Consider the following 24,350-nt stretch of genomic DNA (forward strand, 5'->3'; position numbering starts at 1 on the left):
CTGCACCCCTGGCCTAGGGAGAGTGTGGAGGCCCAGATGGAGAGGCCTGGAGGTCTGTGTTTGGTCCACAGGGCGTTGAGGTTCCCCATCCCTGTCCTATGATATCAGCCCCTTCAGAGGTTATTCCTCCATGTGTTCTTTAACATGGGGAGGGATGCCAGGGCCACTGTCCCTGCCCCCAACATCCCTATCTCCTTTGGCTTCTTCTCTGAGGGGAAGGTGTGAAGGGGGATCAACACATGTTTGGCAGAATGCATGCAGGTTTCTCCATGCAGCCACGAACCCCCCTTGCATGGGGCTCCTGATCTCATGGACACTTCCCCTTCAGACCTCCTGCTCAACCTGTGAAGGTTGTGGCTGGAGCTATCCCTGCTGCCACTTCATGCATTCTTTGAACATGATGTTGGAAGTGGGCTAACGTGAGCCCATTTCACACGTTCAGTGCATGTGAGGAATGGGATTAGGGCTGAGCAAAAAGGGACCCTTCCCCCAAACTCATTGCTCCATGTATGGGGAGGTAAGGAGATCCCCAGTCCTTTCCCAGCCCCACTGGTCTATACTCAGTTTCCACCTTTCTGGCTATCATAGCATAGTCCCATCTTGGGTTTTGTTTCTTGATCATGCCAGAGAGCAGGTTCTGTGATACTCCAAATCAAGGGATGGGCAGAAAGGAGATCTCCAGATGTGTTGGACTTCTCTCAGCATTCTTGACCATTGAGCATGCTGGTAGGGGCTTGTTGGAGTCCAGAACATCTGGAGATCTACCTTCTGCCCACCACTGCTGCCGATGTTGTAGAACTCCAACCCCACTCAGCCCCAGGCATCAAAGCCAATAGCATAACAGAATATGGAGAACTATTTTAAAAAAATACAGAAAGATGTTTAATTTCTGAGTATGTAATATGTATGACCATTATATCTTTTCAATCATCTCTGTAACCACAAAGATAAATATATAGGCATTTATCGCGGGAGGTACAAAAGGTGTCTAAGACATGTTATCACTGTTGCTAAAACTCTTTTAGTCTTCTTCAGAATTCCTCAGAAATTTCACTCGATTCAGATATTGCACTCTTGGAGTTGTATAGTTGTCCTTGTAACTGCATTCGCTGATATTATTAAGGAACAGCATCCGACCATCTCTGCAGGCCAAGAAGGCCACAGTAGTTTCCCAGCTGTCATATCAATGATTTGGATTGTAATGAGTAAGCAAGTGCACCTGTCAGGAGAGTAAAGTGATGGATTAGGGCCACTGATGATGGCAGTGGTTTCACACAGTGGTGCAGCCAGGGCCCAACAGCTTACCCCAACCCCAAATAACCACCCATAGAGTAGCAGATGCAAAAGGAAACTCTGTTTTATCCCCATAGTCATGATGCTGCTATGATTTAAGTGAGTTTAAAATGCAAAACTGTACATGCCCAGAGTGTTCTTGTTTTTGTTTATCAGGGGAACAGCTTGGTTGTTAATCAGGAATTAAAGCATGGAATGGCAGTGGGAGCAGGAACAGGAGAAAGGGAAGTGGCAGTTGTGTTCTTTAAGGCACAATCTTTATTCTTTATTTAGGGTGCAATCTTATGGGGATAGCTGGCCGCCTCTGAACTCAGAGGTGGCAGGCTATCCAGTGCAAGGCAGGTGGAGCGTGGGGGTGGAATCTTCTCCTCTGTGCTCCAGCTGCCCTGCGTTTGCAGCTAGACGGACAATTTTGGCTGTCTAGCCAGGGCACCTTGGAGTGTGGAGGGGGGGCATCGTAATGGCGCTTCCACTGTCCCCTCCCCTCCCCACCCCCAGCATGGAGCCAGGGATGAACCGCGTCACCTACAAGGGGGCAGTGGAGGGAGCGTGGAGTCATTTTTTTGGGAACTGGCCTCAGAAAGCTGGCTCTGAGCTCGGTTCCTGGAAAACGAAACATCCTATGGCCATCTAGACATGGTCTAGTGGCCATAAGGCTGCACCCTTAGACAGAAAAAAGTCCCCAAACTCCCAGCATTCCCTAGCCATCCATGCTGGCTGGGGAATGTTGGGAATTGTAGGACTTTTTTCTGTCTAAACATGCATAGGATTGCACCTTTAGTTACTAGTACGTATTACTGAAGTAATACACATGGCCATTTAAAGGGGGTTCACATAAGACCATTAAGTCAAGGGTCTCAAGTGACCTGGGTGGACCAAGAACAAGACTTGCATGTTTGGAATAGTTTGAGACTCAGGGGAAGAAATTAGTGCTAGAAAGATGTGGAAGTATCATGATAAATGCCTAATACCTGCCAATGGAGCACCAACAGAGAAATTGTAAATGGTGCTCACCGGTCCTCTAAAAGAGGTGATGGTGAGGCCATTATTAAATATTTTTTCTTGGACACCTGCAATGCTGGAAATTAATTGTGAGTCAAATCTGAAAACATGAGGCTGACTTATACCATGTCAGACCATTTTTTCTATATAGCCCAGTCTTAAGAACATAAGAAAAGCCATGCAGGATCAGACCAAGGGTCCATCTAGTCCAGCATTCTCTTCACACAGTGGCTGACCAGCTGTCTACCAGTAACCAACAAGCAGGACAAAACTGCAACAGCACCCTCCCACCCATGTTTCCCAGCAACTGGTTTAAATAGGCTCACTTCCTCTGGTACTGGAGGTAGCACATAGCCATCAGGACTAGTAGCCATTGATAGCCTTCTCCTCCAGGAATTTATCTAATCCCCTTTTAAAGCCATCCAAATTGGTGGCCATCACTACATTTTGTGGAAGCAAATCCCATAGTTTAACTATGAGCTTTGTGAAGAAGAACTTCCTTTTATCTGTCCTGAATCTCCCACCAATCAGCTTCATGGGATTCCCAGCTGTGTAACCTTCCCTCATAGGAGAGATGCTCCAGCCCCTTGATCATTTTAGTTGCCCTTTTCTGCACTTTTTCTAGCTCTGCAATATCTTTTTTTAGGTGTGGTGATCAGAACTGTACACACTATTCCAAGTGTGGTCCTACCATAGATTTGTATACAGGCAGTATGATATTGGCAGTTTTATTGTCAATTCCGTTTCTAATTAGTCTTGTATGTCCTTTTCCCAGCTGACAGGTGGTGACTAGGGATGCTGGAGAAATTTGAGATGGACTAAAATGAGCTTGGATTTCTAAGAATCCGACCCACGGAACCCACTGCGGAGTGACCCCCTCAGGCCACTCTGAGTGGACTTTTGGATTTTTTTTTAACTTTCCCAAAATTTAGACATATTTATTTGTAGGAAAATGCACATGTTTCTGCTGAGGAAAACGTGAATGGCATGGGGGACAGTACGCTAAATGTTACATACGAAGGTAAATCATGTAAATTGTTACAAAACCTCTTACATAATTATTTGCGTATTTTTCTGCACTCCGAAAAAAAATTGCATCCGTCTGTGAGCGGACAACAGAACAAAAGGTGCAAATCCACAAAACACAGACGGAGCAGATTTTACACAGTCCATACATCCCTAATGATGAAACTCCGATATCAGGTAGCTGTGAACTTTCCCCTGCACCTACAGTAGTATATTTGCAGAATGACTCCAGAATAGAGCCTTGCACAAATGGACTCTCGAAATTTTCCACTCCATATATAGGTACAGAAATTGGGGGTGGGGGACTATTTTACCAAACTTCTCCAGGGGGGAGGAGAAAGTCTCAGACAGTTTCTCAGGGTTGGGCTTCCCCATTAGCCATGGCAATAGTAGAATTCTCTTATTTGTTTGTTTATTTGTTGTGTATTTTTATTGTTATTGCTAAACATTATGATTTTAGGAATAATTGTTTGGCTTTGTCTTGCTACTGCTGCAAGCAGCAGTGGCTGTGGGGCAACTGGGTTGGCATTCTGGCTGCCATTTTGCATCCTCCATAATACTCCAGACCTAACATCATTTCAGATCATTGTGGTGCAGGGAATAGAATCTGCCAGAAAGAGAGAAATCCAGAGAAAATTCTGCAAAGTGACCTTCTTTTTCAGAAGGGTATATGTGAGAAAATGAAAATCAATCAATCAATCAATCAATCTCAGAATATCCTATTTTGAGAAATTTTACCTCAGCTCTACTCAAGACATCATCAGGAAAATTATAAGGTGGCCATCTCTAACTCTTGTATAGTAAAAGGCATTGAGACGTACAATGTCCAAGAAGAATATAGGGGGGAGGGTGTGGTAATCCTATATGTTGGCAGTAGATTTAGATAAATCTATGTGGTACTCCTTTCAGTGAAGACATTTTCATTTTCCCAGAATTTTAGCATTCTAGTCTTTTAGCTCTGCTCTTTTAAATCTGTCTGTCCATTTTCTGCATTGCTGCTAGCTTTTATTCTGGTCATACTTTGATATAGTTTTAAGCTTTCATATTTTATATTGTTTTATGCTGTACTTTGTGGTTTTAACTTTTGTGAACTGCTCAGAGAGCTTCGGTCAGTATAGAAATAGATAGACAGACAGATGATGGATAGATAGATGATGGATGGATGGATAGATAGATAGATAGATAGATAGATAGATTTTGGCATTCCAGTTCTGCAGATACTCACCAGTTATAAGGAACAGAGGCCCAGAGGCCCAGCCCACACCAGCAGACCAATCATACCATGACTCTGAGTCATAAGTAGAGACTACTCCTGTGAAGGTGGCCATGGCAGCCAGGGAAAAAACACCTAGAGGTCAAAAAAGCATTTTGTTATCAACCCTGAGGGAGCCATACAATCCTGCAGAGCTCCTCTTCTGGTTTCATCACAAAAGGGAGCTTCTGGGCTTGTGTGTAACATGCCAGATATTTCTAAGAGAAAGGATGGGCCTTAGTAAATGTGAAGGATATGTCAGTTGCAAGGTGTCAGGCCCAGGCAAGGCCAATGTGCATCTGGACTAAAATCTGGACCCAGAGAGTGTATACTCCTGTTTAGGGTCCTTAAGGCCAGTTACTAGCAGGCAGAGAGAAATACTCTGTTGATCAGGGTGGGCAGAAGACAGGCTCTTGTTATTTATACTATGACTAGCCAATCCACAAGGCCTCATCCTGCTTGCCAATTGCCTGAAGAAAGAGTTCTGATGCCTGAGGATGTACATAACTCATGTTTGTACAATTTCAGACAGAGATTTTTGAGGACTATAGACCCTGATACTGTCATGCCCCCACTGAAGGAATCCTCCTCAGCGGAAGAGCTAGGGGTCCCAGAAACTGAGGGCACCCCAGATCACTCACTGTTACCAGACCAGGAGGAGCCTGAGTCCTCAGGGGAGATGGCTGCAGGTCCATCTCTGTCAAGCAGAGGCTGAGCAACCCCCTGACCCCCAGGAGTGTTGTCGCCTCAAGAAACAGGCCAGTAGGGCTCCCATAGGAAGAAGTGCGTGCTTGCAAAGGAATCTTCAGGAGAAAGCAACTCCTCATGAGTAGGGCTTTGAACAGGGAGCTCTAATGTATTGCAGCTGAGTCCTGGGTGGGGCTCAGCAGGCTCTGGTGTCAAAAGCCTTCAGTGTCTGCCTAGCCAGTGCTAGAAACAATGTCTTTACCAGCTTTTACTACTTTGTATCCTGTTTTCCTGACTTTGTCTTGTGATTGCAACCTCTGTGCTACTGAACTTGGACTCCTGCTTGACTCTGCCTCTTGTCACAGAGAGGAAGGCCAGGATCTCTTCTTGATAATCCCAGAGTGTAGGACACAGAATAATGGGCTCAAGTGACAGGAAGCCAGATTCCAGCTGAACATCAGGAGAAACGTCCTGACTGTTAAAGCAATACAACAATTGAACCAATTACCTAGGGAGGTGGTGGGCTCTCCCACAGTGGAGGCATTCAAGATGAGGCTGGACAGTCACCTGTCAGGCATGCTTTGACTTGGATACCTGCAATGAGCAGGGGGTTGGACTTGATGGTCTTATAGGTCCCTTCCAACCCTACTATTCTATGATTGTATGATCATGTGTTGTATCTGACTGCTTGTCTGTGTTTTGACCTTGGCTGCTCTTCAGGCCTCACTTTTGGATTGTTCCCTCTTGCCTGATAAAACTGTGCTTTTGACCATTGCCTGCTGATTGATTTGCTTTTGGGTTGCCTCTTAGCTTAACCTGCACCTGATCCAACCATAGCGGGACAGATACAGGGTTTGAGAAATCACAGCTAGGATTATGTATCTTCTGAAATTCCACATTTGTCAAATTTCATATAGACTGATATCTGTTGCAGCATATAATACTTAGTATCTCCGTAAAACATTTCAACTTTTTATTCTTTTGGAGGAAGATTCCAGTGCTCAGAGTGATAAAGAGTGAAATATTTGCTGACAGTAACTATGGAAGGCTTCAGTTTCAAGGGCAAGGGGTTTTGTGTCCTCCAGTCATTTGCCTTCATCTGTCTGACTATCATCAATATATATATATATATATATATATATATATATATATATATATATATAATTACACACACACACCCTCTGCTGCCACCATACTGCTCTTTCACTGTAAAGGTTCACAGATCATGCAGGACTTTGGCTTTCAGAATAAAGGATGCAAATTGTTTATTCTGTGAATTTAGTTGTGCCTCAGACAGCTGCTATTGAGTCAAGTAGCTCATGAAACACAGAATGTCAGCTGATGGCAATTTTATGGTGCTGTTTGTTTAAGGTAGGATATGTTTACCAAGATATGTGTGTGCTGAGTGAAACAAAACCACACCCCAGAGCTGGTTGCAAAGCCATTTTGAGCTTCAGAAAAAGCACAGTTGACTCCTTGTCAGACTCCCAAACCTCCTAACTTAGAAGATGTAGAAGATGGGCTCTTTTTAGAATATGGGTTCCTGTTAGAAATGTTCCTAGTTGGAAACTGAATGCAAAATACTGAATTACATTTTCATCATTCAAAAATTCCCCTATGCATGCAAATCCTCTAAATACCCTTAGTTCAAGCTGGCATACAAAACACTGAATGAATATTTTCATCATTTGAAGCAAATAAATGGAAAACATTTAAATAGAATACCTGCTATAAAGCTGGCTATAGCTGAAATCTTGGCCAGGGAGAAGGGGCCAACATGTGGGTGATAGCATGAGGAACAAAGGCCAAAGAAGGAGACGGCACCAGCGACTGTCGCTATCAGCATGAAAGCTCTCGTTACATGAATGTAGGCTGTAGGAAGCCAAGAGAGAGGGAGAGGTGGGAGAGCAGGGACAATAGTCATTATTGTGAAAAGCCTCACTTCATACCTGCCCCCATCCCATCCCATCCCATCCCATCCCAATGTCACTGTGCAAGGTCACCAGAAGCAGGACAAGGTCAATGCTCTATGCTAACTGAGGCACACAAGCAAAGAGTGTCTCACCCACCCACCACAAAGGTAATGTGCATAGTACCCAAGATTGATCGAGTTATTATGGCACCTGAGGCAAAATGAAATCCAAGCAGCACTTCTTCCCTTCTCTGGGAGTAAAAATATTAGAGCTGTGCACAAATGGCCTCTTGAAATTCTCCACCGTACTTGTGGACAGAGAAATTTGGGAGACAATTGACCCAATTTCTCCAACGGGAAGAGAAATTCTCAACAGTTCCTCCCAGGCAGGGCTTGTGGCACAGTTTCTTTTTTTTGGTAAAGGTTTTGGGGTTTTCGTGCTGCAACAGCATCAACTGTCTTGGCAGGCTGGCCCCCAGTCTGCATCCACGGCGCAGTGTTGCTTTCAGCTCCAGGGATGAGGTGAGCTGGTGCTCTTCCAAGATTTCAATTTCCTGAGCGTTTTCTCCCCCTGTGAAAGATGCTTCCATTGCTCTGCCTCATTCAGGATGTTTTATAATGTATTTTTGTGGTGTTTTTGAGCTTACCTAATCACAGGTAGCCTCCTGGGCTGCATGTACATCCTGATATGAAAAAGCCCTATGGGAGAAATTACCTCATGGTGCCTTAAACTGGGCTTTAAGTGCAGGAAGCTAGGGATGGTGAAGAAATCCGCCAATGAGTCTAAAGAATCCGCCCCCCCCCCCGGAGTCCGTGGTGGAATGGACTGCCCCCACCACCACCCCATGAAGCCTGGTCAGGATGGACCCTACCTGGCACCGGCCGGTCCTGGTCCGTCCTCTTCATTCCGCAGCTCACCGCTGCCAGGCTGCTGCCGCAAATGGCTTCCAGCATAGTGGACGCCATTTGCGTCCCTGCCCTTTGCCATGATTGGCTATGTAAATATTTATGTAGCCTATCACGGCAAAGAGCAGGGACGGAAATGGCGTCCCCTACGCCGGACGCCATTTGCGGCCGCAGCCCAGCAGCGGGCAGAAGTCCGGTTGAGGGTGGCCCTGGCCGGCAGCTCTGCGGACTTGCCACAGAGCGGAACCAGCCAGGGAGGATTCTGGGAGGAGGGACGGATGACCTCCCCCCACTCAGCGGACCCCGGAGTGGAAGTGGGGGTAAGTGGGGTTCATACACCCCTACAGGAAGCTGAGGAGGCTGCAGATGGCCAGAGAGAAGATTGTACAATGAAAAACAGGACACTTGTGCTCACTTCTCATCCTCGGCCACGTCCTAAGTTAGGTAAGCCCAAGAAACCCAAAACCAACCCATGAGAATTTCTCCAAAATTTCTTCACCATTGAATTTCTTTTCAAAAGAAATTTCTCTTCTATCAGATTGAATGAGAATGGTAAAAAAAAGTGTGGGAGAAATTTTGGGCACAACACTAAAAAATATCATAATGATAAGTAACATAACTAATATTTTGTTGCCCAAGATACCCTCAAATCAGCTGCCTGAGTCAGCAGCCTCACTCAGCCAAATGGTAGGGCTGGTCCCGTGTCATTGTATTTGCTACCTCCACACTTCATCCCAGCTTCACCATGCCAGCGTCGTCAGTCCCATAAGTGTTACCTTGTGGGATGACTCCAGACTCAACTCCTTGCAAATACATATGGAGTGGCTGCTCACTCCCCTCATGCCATCATTCCAGGATCACCCCAGTTACCTCACCTTCAGTATGCCAACTGCGCATGAAATATCCTAGTGAAATATCCTTGTGATTTTGGTAGGGATGTCAGAGAATTCCACCACGGATCTCGGTGAAGCCGAATTCCAGTGCATTCGGCCCCCCGAAATTCATGGCAGAACGAAGCCCCCTGCCCCCTGCCCCACGAAAGGCGCACAAAACGGAGCACTTACCTGCTGCCGTTCGCGCTGCTTTGCAAATGGCGGCATTTGTCTTCCAGTTGTTTTCCGGGCCAAATTCAAGGTGTTGGTTTTGACCTTTAAAACCCTATATGGTTCCGACCCAGCTATTCTTAAGGAGCGCCTCCAGCAACACCAGACAGGCCGCTTAACAAGTTCAGCCTCGGATGGCCTTCTCTCTGTCCCATCAGCCAGGACAGCTAGACTGGTGGGGATGAGGGAGAGGGCCTTTTCTGTGGTGGCCCCCACTCTGTGGAACTCCCTCCCTAGGGAACTCCATCATGCCCCCTCTTTAATGAGCTTCCACCATGCATTAAAAACGTGGTTGTTCAGGCAGGCATTTGGGGTGGGTTAGGGTATTTTAGAAAATGTTTTTATTGTAGAATTTTATTGTTTTAAACTGTTTTTATTGTGTGTTGTACATCGCCCAGAGTGGCTGGGTGACCAGCCAGATGGGCGATTAATAAATTTAATAAATAAATAAAATAATAATTATAGCTGCGATAGGCTACGTAAATACTTACGTAGCCTATCACGGCTAACGCAGGGATGCCATTTGAGTCCCTGCAGAGGCCGTGATAGGCTATGTAAGTATTTACATAGCCTATTACGGCAAAAAAAAAAAAAAAGGAATGCAAATGGCGGCCGCTGTAGCTGTTGCCATTTGTGTTCCCTTTTTTTTTTTGCCGTGATAGGCTATGTAAATATTTACGTAGCCTATTTTGGCAAAAGAAAGGGGCACAAATAGCATAGTGGCCACCATTTGCGCCCCTGTCTTTTGCTGTAATAGGCTACGTAAATATTTACATAGCCTATCACGGCAAAAAAAAAGGGAACGCAAATGGCAACGGCTACAGCGGCCGCCATTTGCGTCCCTGTGCAGGCTGCCCAGTGGCTGGATGTCCATCTGCGGGCGGCCCCGGCTGGTGGCTCCGTGGAGTCGGCGCAGAGTGAAGCCGGCTGGGGAGAATTTAGGGGGGAGGGACGGAGCGCCTCCCCCCCCACTGCAAATGTCACCTTTCAAAAAGGTGAGTGACTTTCGTACATCCCTAGATTTTGGTGCTAAGAGAGTGGTGGCTTCTGCTGCCTGTTCACACCAAGCTCCTAGTGCCTGCATCCTCTCTCACTTGGTGAGAGAGGTTAATGATGGATGACAAGCTAGTGGATGAAAGAGATGATGAGAGAAGCCATGGCTGCCTTGTTTCCTGTTTTGCTGGTAGACTTGAAGGAAATTCTCCAGTTGCAAAAACTCTAACTTTCCCAGCCTTTCCCAACTGGTCCCATGGCATAGTCTGAAGGCACATGAGGCACCTACGTACGTTTAGGGATGTACAGCTGGTCCTGCAGCTTGCTTCACGGTGGGGGGGAGGCGCTTCGGTTCTCCCCCCAAAGTTCAGGCCGGGGGAGGGAGGCGCCCTGCCTCACCCAGCCAAAATTCAGGCCAGGGGGGGAGGCGCCCCGCCTCGCCCAGACGAAATTCAGGCCGGGGAGAAGCGCCCCGTCTTGCTGGCCGCAAAATAAAAAAGTGAAAAAAAAACAAAACACCCGTGATAGGGTATGTAACGATTTATGTAGCCTATCACGGCTAGATTCCCAAAGTTAGCCGTGATAGGCTACGTAAATCGTTACATAGCCTATCACAGGTGACTTTGGAAAAAAAAAGCACGTACACAAATGGCGGCACCCATGGGCGCCGCCATTTGCGTTCCTTATTTGGTCCCGGTAGTGTACGTAAAGATTTACGTAGACTACGGCGAAAATAAGGGTGCCGCCATTTGTGTTCCTTATTTGGTCCCGGTAGTCTACGTAAAGATTTACGTAGACTATGGCGAAAATAAGGGCAACGCTATTTGCGTTGCCCTTATTTTCGCCGTAGTCTTTGTAAATCTTTACGTAAACTACCGGGACCAAATAAGGAATGCAAATGGCAGCGCCCATAGGCGTCGCCATTTGCGTACGTGCTTTTTTTTTTTTCAAAGTCACCCGTGATAGGCTACGTAATGATTAACGTAGCCTATCACGGCTGTCTTTGGAAACCTAGCCGTGATAGACTACGTTAATCGTTACGTAGCCTATCACAGGTGTTGTTGTTTTTTTTACTTTATTTTGTAATGGTGGCGGCGGCAGCCGGTCGGGAGACCAGCCGCTGCCGCCGCCCCCGCCCCCAACGAACCGCTGCCGAACCGCCGCTGGGACCCGCCGCCGGGAGGGACATTCGCAGGAGGTAAGTCCCATCCCGGGGGGTGGCGGAGAATTTCACCAACTATTTCAGGGGGCCGAATGAGTCAGGGAGAAATGTTCCGCCATCCCTACGTACGTTGCTGAAGCTAAGCAGGTTTGGGTCTGGTCAGCGCTTGGAGGGGAGACCACGTGGAAACCACATGTAGCCACCTTGAGTTCCATGATGGAAGAAAGGTGGGATATAAATGTAATAAATAAAATAAACCTTTTAAAGTTGGAGAGGCAGCCATGATGGGCCTGAATAACTATTTGAACCCCTTTTGGGAAAGTACTATAAAAGTACCTCTGCTGGTATAGAGGACTGAGATAGTGAGCTGATACATTTATTATATATTAAAAAAAAACAGTGTTGGATGTATCCTAAGACAGGGCTAGGAAGAAGGCAAAGACATGTAGAGTTTAGAGGATTTGCAGTAGATCAGCAATGGTTTCTGACTCCCAGTTGTCTAACAATAGCAACAACTAAAAAGCTTCCCCCGTGCCCCTTAAACTTTGTTGCTGCAGAAGAACACTTATGAGGAAACCAGGACTGGATTTTTGTGCGAACAGGCTGGTGACTGTCACAGATTCCTGGGATGGAATCTGCTCAGAAGTACCCTCTCCCTTAATTCTCAGCATAAGTCTCTCTGCTGGGGCCACTGCTTTTTGCCTGCCTCTCGGCTGCTGGACCTCAAGTTCTAGTAAAAAAAAAAAAGATCGCAAAGAGATCTCAAGACTTCTCATCCCCATTCTAAGATACGCACTCTCTTCACGTGGAGTGACAGGGAGGCCCAATAGATGGGTCCATTGAGAACCCAGTGTGTGATGTGAGCTAGAACAGTCCCCAGAATCCTCAGCTAGATGGCTATGCAAAGGGGGGATCTGGCTGATGTGCAGCAGGGCTCCCTTGGTAGAAAGGCCAATGAAGAAAAGGTTCCTTGAAAGACAGAGGCTTCGAAAGGGACTGGTGTGTGCAACAGCAGGGGAGTTATCTTTGGTCACATAGGACTATCAGTGGGTTGGCCCATCAGTTGTCCCACAAACTGCTGCATTAAACATTAGGGGTATATGAATTACTCACCCTGTTCCAGTGGGGCTGTCCGCTAGAAGGGGTAGGTGATCCGTCTCTCCCCCCCCCCCCAGAATCCTCCCCAGCTGGCTCCGCTCTGCGGTAAGCCCGTGGAGCCACCGGGCCCGCCCGCAGCCAGACTTCCATCCACTGCTGGGCTGCAGCTGCCATTTGCGTCCCTGTGTTAGCCGTGATAGGCTACATATATATTTACATAGCCTATCACGGCAAAGAGCAGGGACACAAATGGCGGCCGCTATGCCATTTGTGTCCCTGCTCTTTTCATGATAGGCTATGTAAAATATACGTAGCCTATAGCTAACACAGGGATGCAAATGGCATAGCGGCCACCATTTGCATCCCTGCATTAGCTGTGATAGGCTACGTATATATTTACCTAGCCTCACGGCAAAAGGCAGGGATGCAAATGGTGTAGCGGATGCTATTTGCGTCCCTGCTCTTTGCCTTGATAGGCTATGTAAAAATTTACGTAGCCTATCATGGCTAAAGTAGGGAGGCAAATGGCTGCCACAGACTGGGGCAGCCATTCGCAGCTGCAGACCAAGGCAGCGGGCGGACCAGATGGCCGACAAAAGGTAGAGTCCGTCCCGGGGAAATTTCATGGGGTGGCGGGGGGGGGGGATTGCTCCGTTCCGCCACGGACTCCTCATTGGAGTCCATGGTGGAATTCTGTAACATCCCTATTAAACATTAAGGAAGGGTTCGTAATTGTTTAGTTTGGAAATTGTTGTAGGATTGCTGAGCTTGGAAAAAAGGGTGAGTGTGAGGGGAGCATGACAGAAGTGTACAAAATTATGCATGATGTGGAGAATGTGGATAGGGAGACTTTTTTCTCCCTCTCTCATAATACTAGAACCCGGGGTCATCCCATGAAGCTGATTGGTGGGAGATTCAGGACAGATAAATGGAAGGACTTCTTCACACAGCACATAGTTAAACTATGGAATTTGCTACCACAAGATGTAGTGATGGCCATCAATTTGGATGGCTTCAAAAGGGGGTTGCACAAATTCCTGGAGGAGAAGGCTATCAATAGCTACTAGTCCTGATGGTTATGTGCTACCTCCAGTACCAGAGGCAGTGAGCCTATGTACACCAGTTGCTGGGGAACATGGGTGGGAGGGTGCTGTTGCAGTCGTGTCCAGCTGGTGGGTTTCCTGTGGGCAGCTGGTTGGCCACTGTGTGAACTGAATGCTGGACTAGATGGACCTTTGATCTGATCCAGCATGGCTCTTGTTTTGTTCTTAAATAAAGGAGACCTGAGTGTCCTTCTCAGCACCATGCCTCTAGCCCTCCTTTTTCCAGGGTAGGCAACATCTTACCTGGCACATTCATTCCAGATGGGTAACATGGGAAATCTAGTATGCACATTGACCACAGGCCCATCTGGTAAGTGCCTTGCATCCAGGCATCAGAGGCCAGGGCAGCGAGGAGCATCACAAAGCTGAGGAAAGAGAAGACTACTGCACTCATTCGCACCTCGCTCCGCAAGACGGCCATGGTGTGGATTTGGCAGGCGTCTCTCCGTGCACAGTTGGGATGAATCTGGGGGAAGAGGGAGATGTTCACGACACCTTTTTCCAATACATCAGGATTGTGGAAATTTTAACAAAATGAATGAGCCAGTGGTAATGGCTGTTCTGGCTACTGAGAAGAAATGACTAATTAAAGAGCCAACTGTGGCCTTAAGGGAGCAGGAAATGCTGAATTAAATGGCTGATTTATAATGCTGGAGGCAAAATAGAAAATGCAGAAGGGGTACAGGGATGTACAAATTGGCCCCACCCTCTCTACCACCACCCTGACCTCCCCATGTTGATGGGGAAGGTCTGAAGAGAGACTGTAATTACATTTGGCTGAACACAGTTAAAGCGCTCCATCCAATTAGAGGTTACAGCTTCTCTTGAGACCTTCCCAGTCAACACAGGGAGGTCAGAGTGGAGGACGGCAGGCCTGGCACATGCGTCCCTGTATCCCCTCCATGCTTTCAATTTTGTAATGCCTGCATGGGGATAGAGACAGAACAGGAAAAGAGGGCTGATTCAGTACTGTGGGAGCTGAGATAAGGTGCCACTTTAAACTACGCCAAACAAGAAGGTCTTTGCAGATCGAAGGTTGCAACCTAAGCACACTTTCTAGAACATGATGGGCATGCCTTCTCAGAAAACAGTGATGGACAATGTGGGATTTTTATGGGGAATATAATGTCATGCCAAGTGTGATATGGAGCCACTTTTTAAAATTCCGTTTCCAGCTGACTTCAGCCGAGCAATGCCCCAGCAACGCTAAAAAGATGTGGTGTGGAAAGAACCGTGGAAAATTCTGCTGATCAAGCCATGGTTAGAGATGCAGCAGAATGTCAGGCTGGCTTATGTTTCCATTAAGTTAATAACACCATAGTTGCCACATACAGTATAATGGTTACTTAACTATGCCAACTCATGATTTGAAGTTGGCTTGTTTCACAACTGACCAGAGTTTGTTTTAAACCAGGATTCCTGGTTTGTTTGTATATAGAACTAAGCTGAGATTCTTTGAAACTGAAAGAAAAATTGACATATCTGCTCCTTCCAGTTGTGTAGGAACCCAACATTTTGCTGACGCTTGTCCATGTAGTGCTAAATTATCATTTAGTCTTACATGAGAACCAACCCACTTAATACATCATTTCTGTGTTCTTTACTTTGGAGCTCCTCAGCTGGCAACCCTATTACAAACACACATGAAATGGCAGGATTTTTAGGACAGTTTTCAAAAAATGCAGCCCAGCCCTATGCATCATGTTTCATAGGAAGCAACTGAAAGTTGGGGCGGGAAACAGCAGTAGGAAAAGATAAGTAATCTTGCCCCACCCCCCCTCTGATTTCTGTAGGGATGTCAGAGAAATCTGTTTGGGGGTGGAGTTTGAAAGTTTTCCTAGCCCCCCCCCAACTTTGTTCCAGTTCCTGCTGTGGCACCTAACTTGGTCTGCAGTGAGTTGGCCCAGTTTGTGGCTTTTCCTGGCATTTGCATAAATTCGGTTGGAATTTGTGCAAATTGCTCAGAATTTGCACCAATGCTCAGAAACATATGCAAATTGCAGAACCCATGCAAAAAATGTGCAAAAAGTAGGGATGGACGAAAGTCACTTACCTGTCCCCGAAGCTTGTTCGCGGTGGGGGGGAGGCGCTTCGCTGCTCCCCCCGCGAAGTTCAGGCCGGGGGGGGAGGCTTTCCGCCTCGCCCGGCCGAAATTCAGGCCGGGGGGGAGGCTTCCCACCTCGCCCGGCCGAAATTCAGGCTGGGGAGGAGGCTTCCCGCCTCGCCCGGCCGCGAACTCAAAAGTTTTTTTTTTTTTTAAACGCCCCCATGATAGGCTACGTTACGATTAACGTAGCCTATCACGGCTAGATCTGCAAAGTCAGCCGTGATAGGCTACGTAAATCATCACGTAGCCTATCACAGGGGCGTTTTTGTTTTTTTTTCTTTGATTGGAATGGCGGCGGCGGCGGCCGGTCAAAAGACCGGCTGCCACTCCCGCCCTGGACGAACACCCGCCGAACCGCCGGCCGGACCCGCCGCCGGGAGGGACATTTGGCAAAGGTAAGTCCTGTCCCGGGGGGTGTGCGGGGGGCAGGGAGGTGCGGAGAATTTCTCCCCGAAACTTGTTCGGGGGGCCGAACACATTGGTGCTCGGCCCCCCGAAGTTTTGGGGAGAAATTCTCCGCCAACCCTAGCAAAAAGTTCCCAGAGTTCTGGAGAAAGTCGGCTCGCAAACATAAAGCGAGTCATGCATGCCGTGGAACTCCGTTGTGTCAAAAACGGACAGGATTTCCGAGCGACGGACATCCCAAGATTTCTGCATGCACATCTCCGGATCGTGGCCAAGGGGCATGATCCCACAGCGTGTTAAGGCTATTTACGCCTGCGTGCCATTGTTTCCAGGCCTGCTTTGTAAGCTTTCCAGAGGTGTTTGGATGGTGGCCACCATTGCAAACAGGTTGTTAATTAGATGGTTTGAATTCGATCTACCAGCGGTCTGGAATGCACCCTTGTATGTACTGAGCTGCTTTGTGCTATGTGGCTATATAAGATGTAGGGATGCTAACCATGCCTTTAAAATATATGCTTCTTGCACAGATCCAGCACTAAGTAGCTGATCTGTAAACTTGCCTTTAGTCTCTCTTCCTCGGTTCCATTCATGCAGCACTGAAATTCATGAACCTTCGATGCATTGAAAAAAACACTTTCCCTCCCACAGCATATAGATGTATCACCTCACCTGGCTCAGAACAGCTGCCTCCTTTCTTCAGGTGAAGGTAGCACTGCAAGGTAGCACTCAGGAGCAAATCCCTGGCATGATCTGGCTCCACCACCCATAGGACTGTACTTATCAAGCATGGGCAGAATTGGTCCCTCCTACCAAAGACTGCAAAACCCTCATGGATGGCTCACGTTTCGCTCCGCCTAGCTTTGTGACCCATGTACATCCTTCTTCATTTCCTCTCTCTTTTTAATGTTTTAAAATTAGTTTTCTAAAGACAAAGAAAGAAAATGCATCTGACTTAAATCTAAGTATAGACAGATGGTATTACCTCTCCGAACTGCTGAGCTGACCCACCGGCAGAGGCTATTTCAGATATTTTGTTCCTCTGGGGGTGGCTGACTATCCAATGCAGGTAGGGATGGCAGAGAATTCCACCACGGATCACGGTGAGGCCGAATGCCAGTGCATTCGGCCCCCTAAAATCTGTGGCGGAATGGCCTGCCCCCCCCGCCCCCCCACGGATCCCCCCCGGGATGAGACTTACCTGGGGCGGATCTTGCGGACGGTGGCGGCTGCAGCAGCAGCTGCGGCGGCAGTGGCTGCGGCAGCTGGTCTTCCGACCAGCTGCCACCCGCCGCCACCATTTGCAGGTGTTTTTTTTTTTTTACATAGACATGATAGGCTACGTAAATTTTATGTAGCCTAAAACATCTGGGTAAAAAAAAAAAAAGGCGTACGCAAATGGTGGCAGCTAAGGCCGCTGCAATTTGCGTACGCCTTTTTTATTTTTACCCTTTCGTGGATTATGTTGATGGGGGGGAGGCGTTCCGTCCCTCCCCCCAAAATCCTCGACAGGGGGGGAGGCAATCCGTTCCTCCCCCCCGGAATCCTCCGTGGCCAGCTGTGCTCTGCGGCAGCTCCGCGGAGCAGCCAGCCAGACCCAGCCAGGCCAGAGCCGTCCGCAGCCAGATTTCCGGCCGCGGAGGGCTCTGGGAAAACAAAAAACCATGTACGCAAATGGCGGCGGCTACGGCCGCCGCCACTTGCATTCCTTAATTTGGGCCGTCTTAGTCTACGTAAATATTTATGTAGACTAAGACGGCGAAAATAAGGGGGACGCAAATAGCGTAGCGGATGCTATTTGCGTTCCCCTTATTTTTGCTGTCTTAGTCAACGTAAATATTTACGTAGACTAAGTCAGCCCAAACTAAGGAACTCAAATTGCGGCGGCCATAGCCACCGCCATTTGCGTACGCCTTTTTTTTTTTTACCCAGTTGTTTTAGGCTAACTAAGTTTTTACGTAGCCTGGTAAGTGACTTTCGTACATCCCTAAATGCAGGGCAGGCAGAGCATGGAGGGGATCTTTTTTCTGTGCTCAAGCCGCCCTGTATACGTGGCTAGAAGGTCAGTTTTGGCTGTCTAGACAGAGCATGTCAGAGTGGTGGGGGGAGGCTGGACAGCACATATGAAACATCATAATGGTGCTTCCGTGCTCCCCTCCCCTCCCTGCCCCCAGGAACACCCCCTTTTTGGCTGCTCTGCACTGCTCTTATGAGTGCGGAGCCAGGGATGAACCGCACATCATACGAGGCATTGGGGGAAGGGGCAGGGAATTGGATTTCTGGGAACTGACCTTGGAGTGCTGGCTCCAAGCTCGATTCCCAGAAACTGAAAAATCCTATGGTAGTCTAGATGCTGTCTAGCGGCCATAGCATTGCGTCCTTTTTTTTTTTTAATGCTTCTTTTTAAATACAGAAATGCTTTCCAGCCTGGCTTCTTCTGCTACCTATAATTCTGAATTTAAAATCAAACCAATCCTTTATAGATAAGAGGAAGGCAGTGTATTTCTATTTAACTTATAGTACTGATTTTGAAACTTGAATATATACGTAGAAGAGCATTTGGAAATTTTATGCACAGTTTGTCATCTTTTCTCAACTTTTGTTACTCAGCATTTCCTCTTTTTTGGTGATGCTTAAATGACCACTTTAGCTAGGATGCTCTGGGGTTGGCAGTGGGCAAGGGTGTGAACCTTCGCACACACCCAAACAATGCCTGCCTCTGACACCACCCCAAAGGTAGCTGCATTTGTACGTCACTCTAATCAGTTTGACAGGAAACGCTATGCAGAAAGATATAACGATTTTCAGTCTGTCCCACCCCCTTTTCAACACACACACACACACACACACACACACACACAGATTGGACACTCAATCATAAGAAACAGGAAAAAGGAGCCACTATTGATAAGGCTCCCAAGGACGAAAAACATTTCCCTCCCTGCAAACCACAAGATGCAAAAGTGGAGGCATAGGATTGTGAAATAAATAAATAAATAAGCAAGCAAGCAAGCAAGCTTGCCAAACATTAAGACAGGGGTTGCTTGGGGCAGGTGGGGCACCACCACCCCGGCTGTCATATACCCCACATTCTCATGTGCTGCCCAACAGCAAGTCTGCTCCGCATTCTTCTTGCACATGCACAGTTGCTCCAGGTGCATTCTTGGTTTGCCAGCTCAATGCTGGCACGCTGCGCATGCTCCAAATTCCTCAAAACAGCCCTTGGCAGGCAGAGCATTTGGGAGGACTGTTCCGCTGGATTGCGAAATATGATCAGGATAGTTTTCCAAAGCCAATCAGGAGGACCTGGCTCAGAATGTGAAAGTGGTCATCCATTTGGACCATGCCCACCATCCATGGTTGTTGTATTCTTTCTTTAAAAATGCATTGTATGCCTGCACAGAGTATCACAACCGCCATAATGCTTTCTGGCTCACTCCCTTGGACTACAACATAGTATGGGACACCAGAGCCCTGAGCAGTGTGGTGGTGGACGCACCGGTCGCACTGAGATGGGCATGCATCCTCCAGTGGAAGCTGGTGGCTTTGATGACAGTGGGGCTATGAATCCACTCTAGGTTTCATTCAGAACCAGTCAGAACTCTAAAGGAGCTATCCAGGGTGCTGAACCACCTCTGGCTCCAGCAGCAGGCAGGCACAATGATCTTTAAGTTACCTTGCCACAGTTTGCCTTTTCTGTGCAATGATTTGCTGCTGTGGATTCAAAAGACTGCTTTCTTTGTTGCTGTGTGGATCTCTTCTCACTGCCCCAACCCTCTGCTTTGTGGGCATGGTAATAACGATCATTTGCTTGAGTTTGCTTTTTCTCTGCAATGGTTTGCTGCTGTAGCAGACAAATGTGGGTTCAACATGGACTGATCTTTTGTGGAATGGGTGAGAGATCCCCCCCCAAAAAACCTTTGCTACTGATGATCATTTACTGCACTTGCCTCAGCTTGCCCTTTCTGTTAGGGATGTCCATCCATTGGAAATCTGGCCCTTCGGGGGCTTAGTGGATTTCCACTGCCTGCCCAGTTCAGCTTGTATTCATGAGCCAAGCTGGGGTTTCTCCAAACTCTGGGGCCCTTTTGCAGATACTTTTGAGGTCAGGCATTTGTGCAAATTCCAGCTGCAAGTTGCACAAATTTGTGTAATTTGTGCAAATTGTAGCCAAAATTCACACAAATTGCATACATTTCAGACGTACTTTGAGGGATTTGCACACATTATGCAAATTTGCACAGATTGCGGCCATAATTTGCACACACAATAAAATACAGACAATCCACTAGTTGGCCCTACTCGCCACGGACTGAGTCGAGCCAGCTGGTGGGAAATGAGCTGAAGTCCAGGGGGATGAGCTGATGAAAGTTTGTCAAGCTCCAGCCCCCAGATGGATTCCTCTGACATCCCTCTTTTCTGTGCAATGGTTCTTCCTGTGGAACAGACCCCTTGGCTTTATCTACTGTAACCCCATGGCTCAGCCTAAAATTAGGTTCCCTGCCCTCCACCCCAGCAGCCGCAGCATTCAGGATGGTTTGTTGGGGAGGGATAAAACCCTCCTGACAACTGGGGAGTGAATGTCTTTGGGGGAATACTTACGATTAGGCAAGCAGGCTAATAATTTAACTGAAATTAATTTCAAAAGCAAACTGCAGCTTGCCTGCATCATGCTTTAAAATTGGCTCCTTAAATGCCTCGGGAAATGGCAGTATGTGATAGTAAACCACTGTTCCCAGAGGCACGGAATGAAAACAACAACAAGGCTTTCCTCATGGATGCTTCTGCCCATTGCTGCTGCCACTGATATGGGAGGAAGCCCACCAAAGGACACTCTTCAAAGGAACGCCGTGGATCTGGAGAATCTTCATAGAGTTCATAGAATCATGGGGTTGGAAGGGGCCTACAAGACTATTGAGTCCAACCCCCTGCTCAATGCAGGAAGCCTGATTCCCACGGTCTCCCATCCAAGTACTAACCAGGGCTGACCCTGCTTAGCTCCCGAGATCAGACAACATCAGGCTCAGTTGTTGGTTTGCAATTTCTGTTTTGTTTTTTGAAACTATTTTTGATCCTGCAATAACATACAATTTGCTTTCCACATCTTTGCAGTTAAATTAGATTATGCGTGTGTTTTTAAAAAGCAGTGGGTGAGTGATCTGTTCAAACGGAAGTTCCAGTCTGATTATAATGTACACAATAAATAGGCATAGGTGACACATATCGATGAAACATTTTTGTCATAAGTATTCTGGACATGGAGGAAAATAGATATACTCCCCCCACCCACCCTTTCTGGTTGAAGCAATCTTCAGTTTGAAGAACTGAAGTGAAATAAACTATATAAGAAAAACAGGAAAGACAAATTTCAGGACATACACCGGACACTTTTTGAAAGCAGATCCTCCAGGCTCCTCAGGGCAAGATGGTTCTTGAGTAGCCTATGGCAGAAGTTAGGGCTGGAGTAGGGTGCAAGGAGTTGCCTCAGCCTGAACATGAGGAGTTAGATGGTGGGCAGTTCCCCAGGCTGTTCACCTTCTTAGAGTAAAGTTGGGGATCACATTTGAATGTCTCCCTCTGTTAAAAACAACAACAACAGAAAAAACCAACCCTCCCTGCAAGTAGAAAATCAGCAGAGCAAGGAATAGTCCATGACAGAACCTTTCCCTTAAAGGGTTATGTTTTGGGGTTTTTTTTACCAGCAGGGATTCTTTGATTTCAATGTGGAAGAACATTCAAATGAGGAATTCTTTGCCAACCTGGTGCCCTCCGGATGTGTTGGATTACAGCTCCCATCACCCCCAGCCAGCATGGGGCATAATTACTGGAGGAGATGTGAGCTGTAGTTCAACACAGCAGGAGGGTGCTTGGTTGGTGAAGGTGGGAACGGGGCATGGCTCACTTGCGGCCAGACGTCGGACAGTCTGCTCTCAAATCCTGGCGTTTTAGCACGTCTTTCTGCCACGTGTGTGTAAAGTAAGCTGCAGGATTAACCTTCGGACATCATGTGCCTGCCTCCATATGTGCCACACCCATGAAGGCCAATGGGGCTTCAGTGCACCTCACTCTGTGCTGCTGGATGCAGCCAATATATTTCTGCTGGGAAGTTTTCCAAGACAGCCGTTGTTATCTCCGTGACTTTCCCCTTGATTATGAAACTGTGCTCAGACTAGGGATGTCAGAGAAATCCACTGTAGATTCAAATGAGGCTGGATTCTTTGGAATCTGGCCTCAGGAATCCACAGTGGATCGGGACCACTTACCTCCGCTCCAGGAGGACTGGAGGCAGAATGGCACACGGCTGCTTCTTGCCAGCCAGACCCGTTCGCTTCCTCCCTATCCCTGCCGATTGCCATGCCTTTAAAAAAAAAAATGGCGATCAGGAGGATGTGCCCATAGACTTATATGCAAAATAGAGCTGGGAATCTTGCATATAAGCTTCTGGACACATAGACTCAGACGCAAGATTCATGACTCTATCTGTGTCTAAGTCTATGGGCACATCCTCCCCATTGCCATATTTTTATTTTTTAAAAAAAGACATGGCAATCGGCAGGGACAGGGAGAAGGCGAACGGCTCTGGCTTGCAGGAGGGAAGGTAAATGGCCCTCAAGCCAGTCCCCCCCCCCCGGAATCCTAGTGGAGCGAAGCTGCTCCGGGGGATTCTGGGGGGGAGGAATGGATCGCCTCCCCCCCCACTATGGATTCCCCACTGGAACAGACAGTGGGGAATCCGTACACCCCTAGCTCAGACCACTGGGGCTGATGGGAGCGTATGTAATTGAGGGCTGCTGGGTGTGACCAATGTGCTTCTGCTGGCAAGGTTCCCACACAGCCGTTGTTATCTCCGTGACTGACTTTCCCCTTGATTAGGAAACTGTGCTCCAGGCTGGTGAATGTCAATCCCGGAAATTCTGATATGACCACTGGCCATGCTGACTGGGGCTGATGGGAGATTAAGTCCACAACGTCAGGTGGGGGAAGGCTGCATTATATAAATAATGTAAATGATTAAACCCTCAGCACGGGGCGTTCTCCTCTCCAGTCAGCATGGAGCAGTGGCTGAGTCATGTGTATAAAAACAAAATTGCCAACACTGACTTTGTCTCTAAACTTTAGAGTCTAATATAACACCGAAAAGATTCCTGGGAGATTTGCGTTCCTACTGCCTCAGATGTCAGAGGGCTGGCTGTGGAACAGTAATGTAAGCAGTGTGGTGGAGGCGTGCGTGGGGAGGAAATCTTTTGTACTCACTGACGATGCTCTTGTAGCTAGGGATGGGGGAGAATTTCTCCCCGAAACTTCGGGGGGCCGAGTGCCAATGCATTCAGCCCCCCGAAATTGGTGGGGAAATTCTCCGCCGGCCCCCCACACTCCCCCCGGGATGGGACTTACCGTAGCCGAATGTCCCTCTCGGCGGCGGGTCCCGGCGGCGATTCGGCGGCGGTTCGTCGGGGGTGGGGGCGGCGGGTGGTCTCCTGACTGGCTGCCGCCATTGCAAAAAAAAAAAAGTAAAGTAAAAAAAAACAACCACCCCCGTGATAGGCTACGTAACGATTAACGTAGCCTATCACGGCTAGATTTCCAAAGTCAGCCGTGATAGGCTACGTAAATTGTCACGTAGCCTATCTAGGGATGGGGGAGAATTTCTCCCCGAAACTTTGGGGGGCCGAGTGCCAACGCATTTGGCCCCCTGAAATCGGCAGTGAAATTCTCTGCCACCCCCCCGCCACCCCCCGGGATGGGACTTACCTTTGACGAATGTCCCTCCCAGCAGCGGGTCCTGGCGGCGGTTCAGCAGGTTTTTGTCAGGGGCGGGGGCAGCAGCCGGTCTTTCGAGCAGCTGCCACCGCCACCATTACAAGTGAAGTAAAAAAAAACCCGTGATAGGCTACGTAATGATTAATGTAGCCTATCACGGCTAGATCTCCAAAGTCAGCCATAATAGGCTACGTTAATCGTTACGTAGCCTATCACGGGTGACTTTGAAAAAAAAAATGCGTACGCGAATGATGGTGGCCCATGGGCGCCGCCATTTGCGTTCCTTATTTTGGCACGTCTAGTCTACGTAAAGATTTACGTAGACTACGGCGAAAATAAGGGAACGCTATTTGCGTAAAGATTTGCGTAAAGATTTACGTAGACTAGACGTGCCAAAATAAGGAATGCAAATGGTGGCGCCCATGGGCCGCCGCCCTTTGCGTACGCACTTTTTTTTTTTTCCAAAGTCACCCGTGATAGGCTACGTGACGATTTACATAGCCTATCATGGCTGACTTTGGAAATCTAGCCGTGATAGGCTAC

At 47.8% G+C, this 24,350-nt stretch overlaps 1 protein-coding gene across 3 annotated transcripts; it reads right to left on the minus strand.

The window, feature by feature from the left end:
• Positions 1-862: 862 nt before the first annotated feature.
• Positions 863-22,427, minus strand: LOC146337815 (protein NKG7-like). Of its 3 annotated transcripts, none has more exons than XR_014785103.1 (6): positions 22,310-22,427; positions 13,781-14,003; positions 7,820-7,871; positions 6,986-7,132; positions 4,547-4,669; positions 863-1,219 (listed from the first exon to the last, which is right to left on the minus strand). XR_014785103.1 is itself a non-coding variant. In XM_084815294.1 (5 exons), exons 1-5 carry the CDS (start codon positions 22,400-22,402, stop codon positions 1,179-1,181), a joined length of 627 nt encoding a protein of 208 aa, XP_084671420.1. In that variant the 5' UTR covers positions 22,403-22,421; the 3' UTR covers positions 863-1,178. The 3 variants fall into 3 exon arrangements, 1 of the variants encoding a protein (XP_084671420.1); XR_014785104.1 differs by lacking the exon at positions 863-1,219 and adding an exon at positions 5,769-5,854 and having other exon boundaries at positions 4,606-4,669; XM_084815294.1 differs by lacking the exon at positions 7,820-7,871 and having other exon boundaries at positions 22,310-22,421.
• Positions 22,428-24,350: the final 1,923 nt, after the last annotated feature.

This window comes from Heloderma suspectum, chromosome 10 (genome assembly GCF_057233095.1).
Source record: "Heloderma suspectum isolate Gila_16-S chromosome 10, 16-S_ref, whole genome shotgun sequence".
Classification (NCBI taxonomy): domain Eukaryota; kingdom Metazoa; phylum Chordata; class Lepidosauria; order Squamata; family Helodermatidae; genus Heloderma; species Heloderma suspectum.

Coding starts and splice junctions, on each gene's coding strand:
- LOC146337815 (XM_084815294.1), bottom strand. CDS start 22,402: ATGGCAATCGGCAGGGATAGGGAGGAAGCGAACGGGTCTGGCTGGCAA. Junction 7,133..13,780: donor ATCTGGAATGAATGTGCCAG/GTAAGATGTTGC, acceptor GGCTTCCTACAG/CCTACATTCATGTAACGAGA. Junction 4,670..6,985: donor TATAGCCAGCTTTATAGCAG/GTATTCTATTTA, acceptor TTTGACCTCTAG/GTGTTTTTTCCCTGGCTGCC.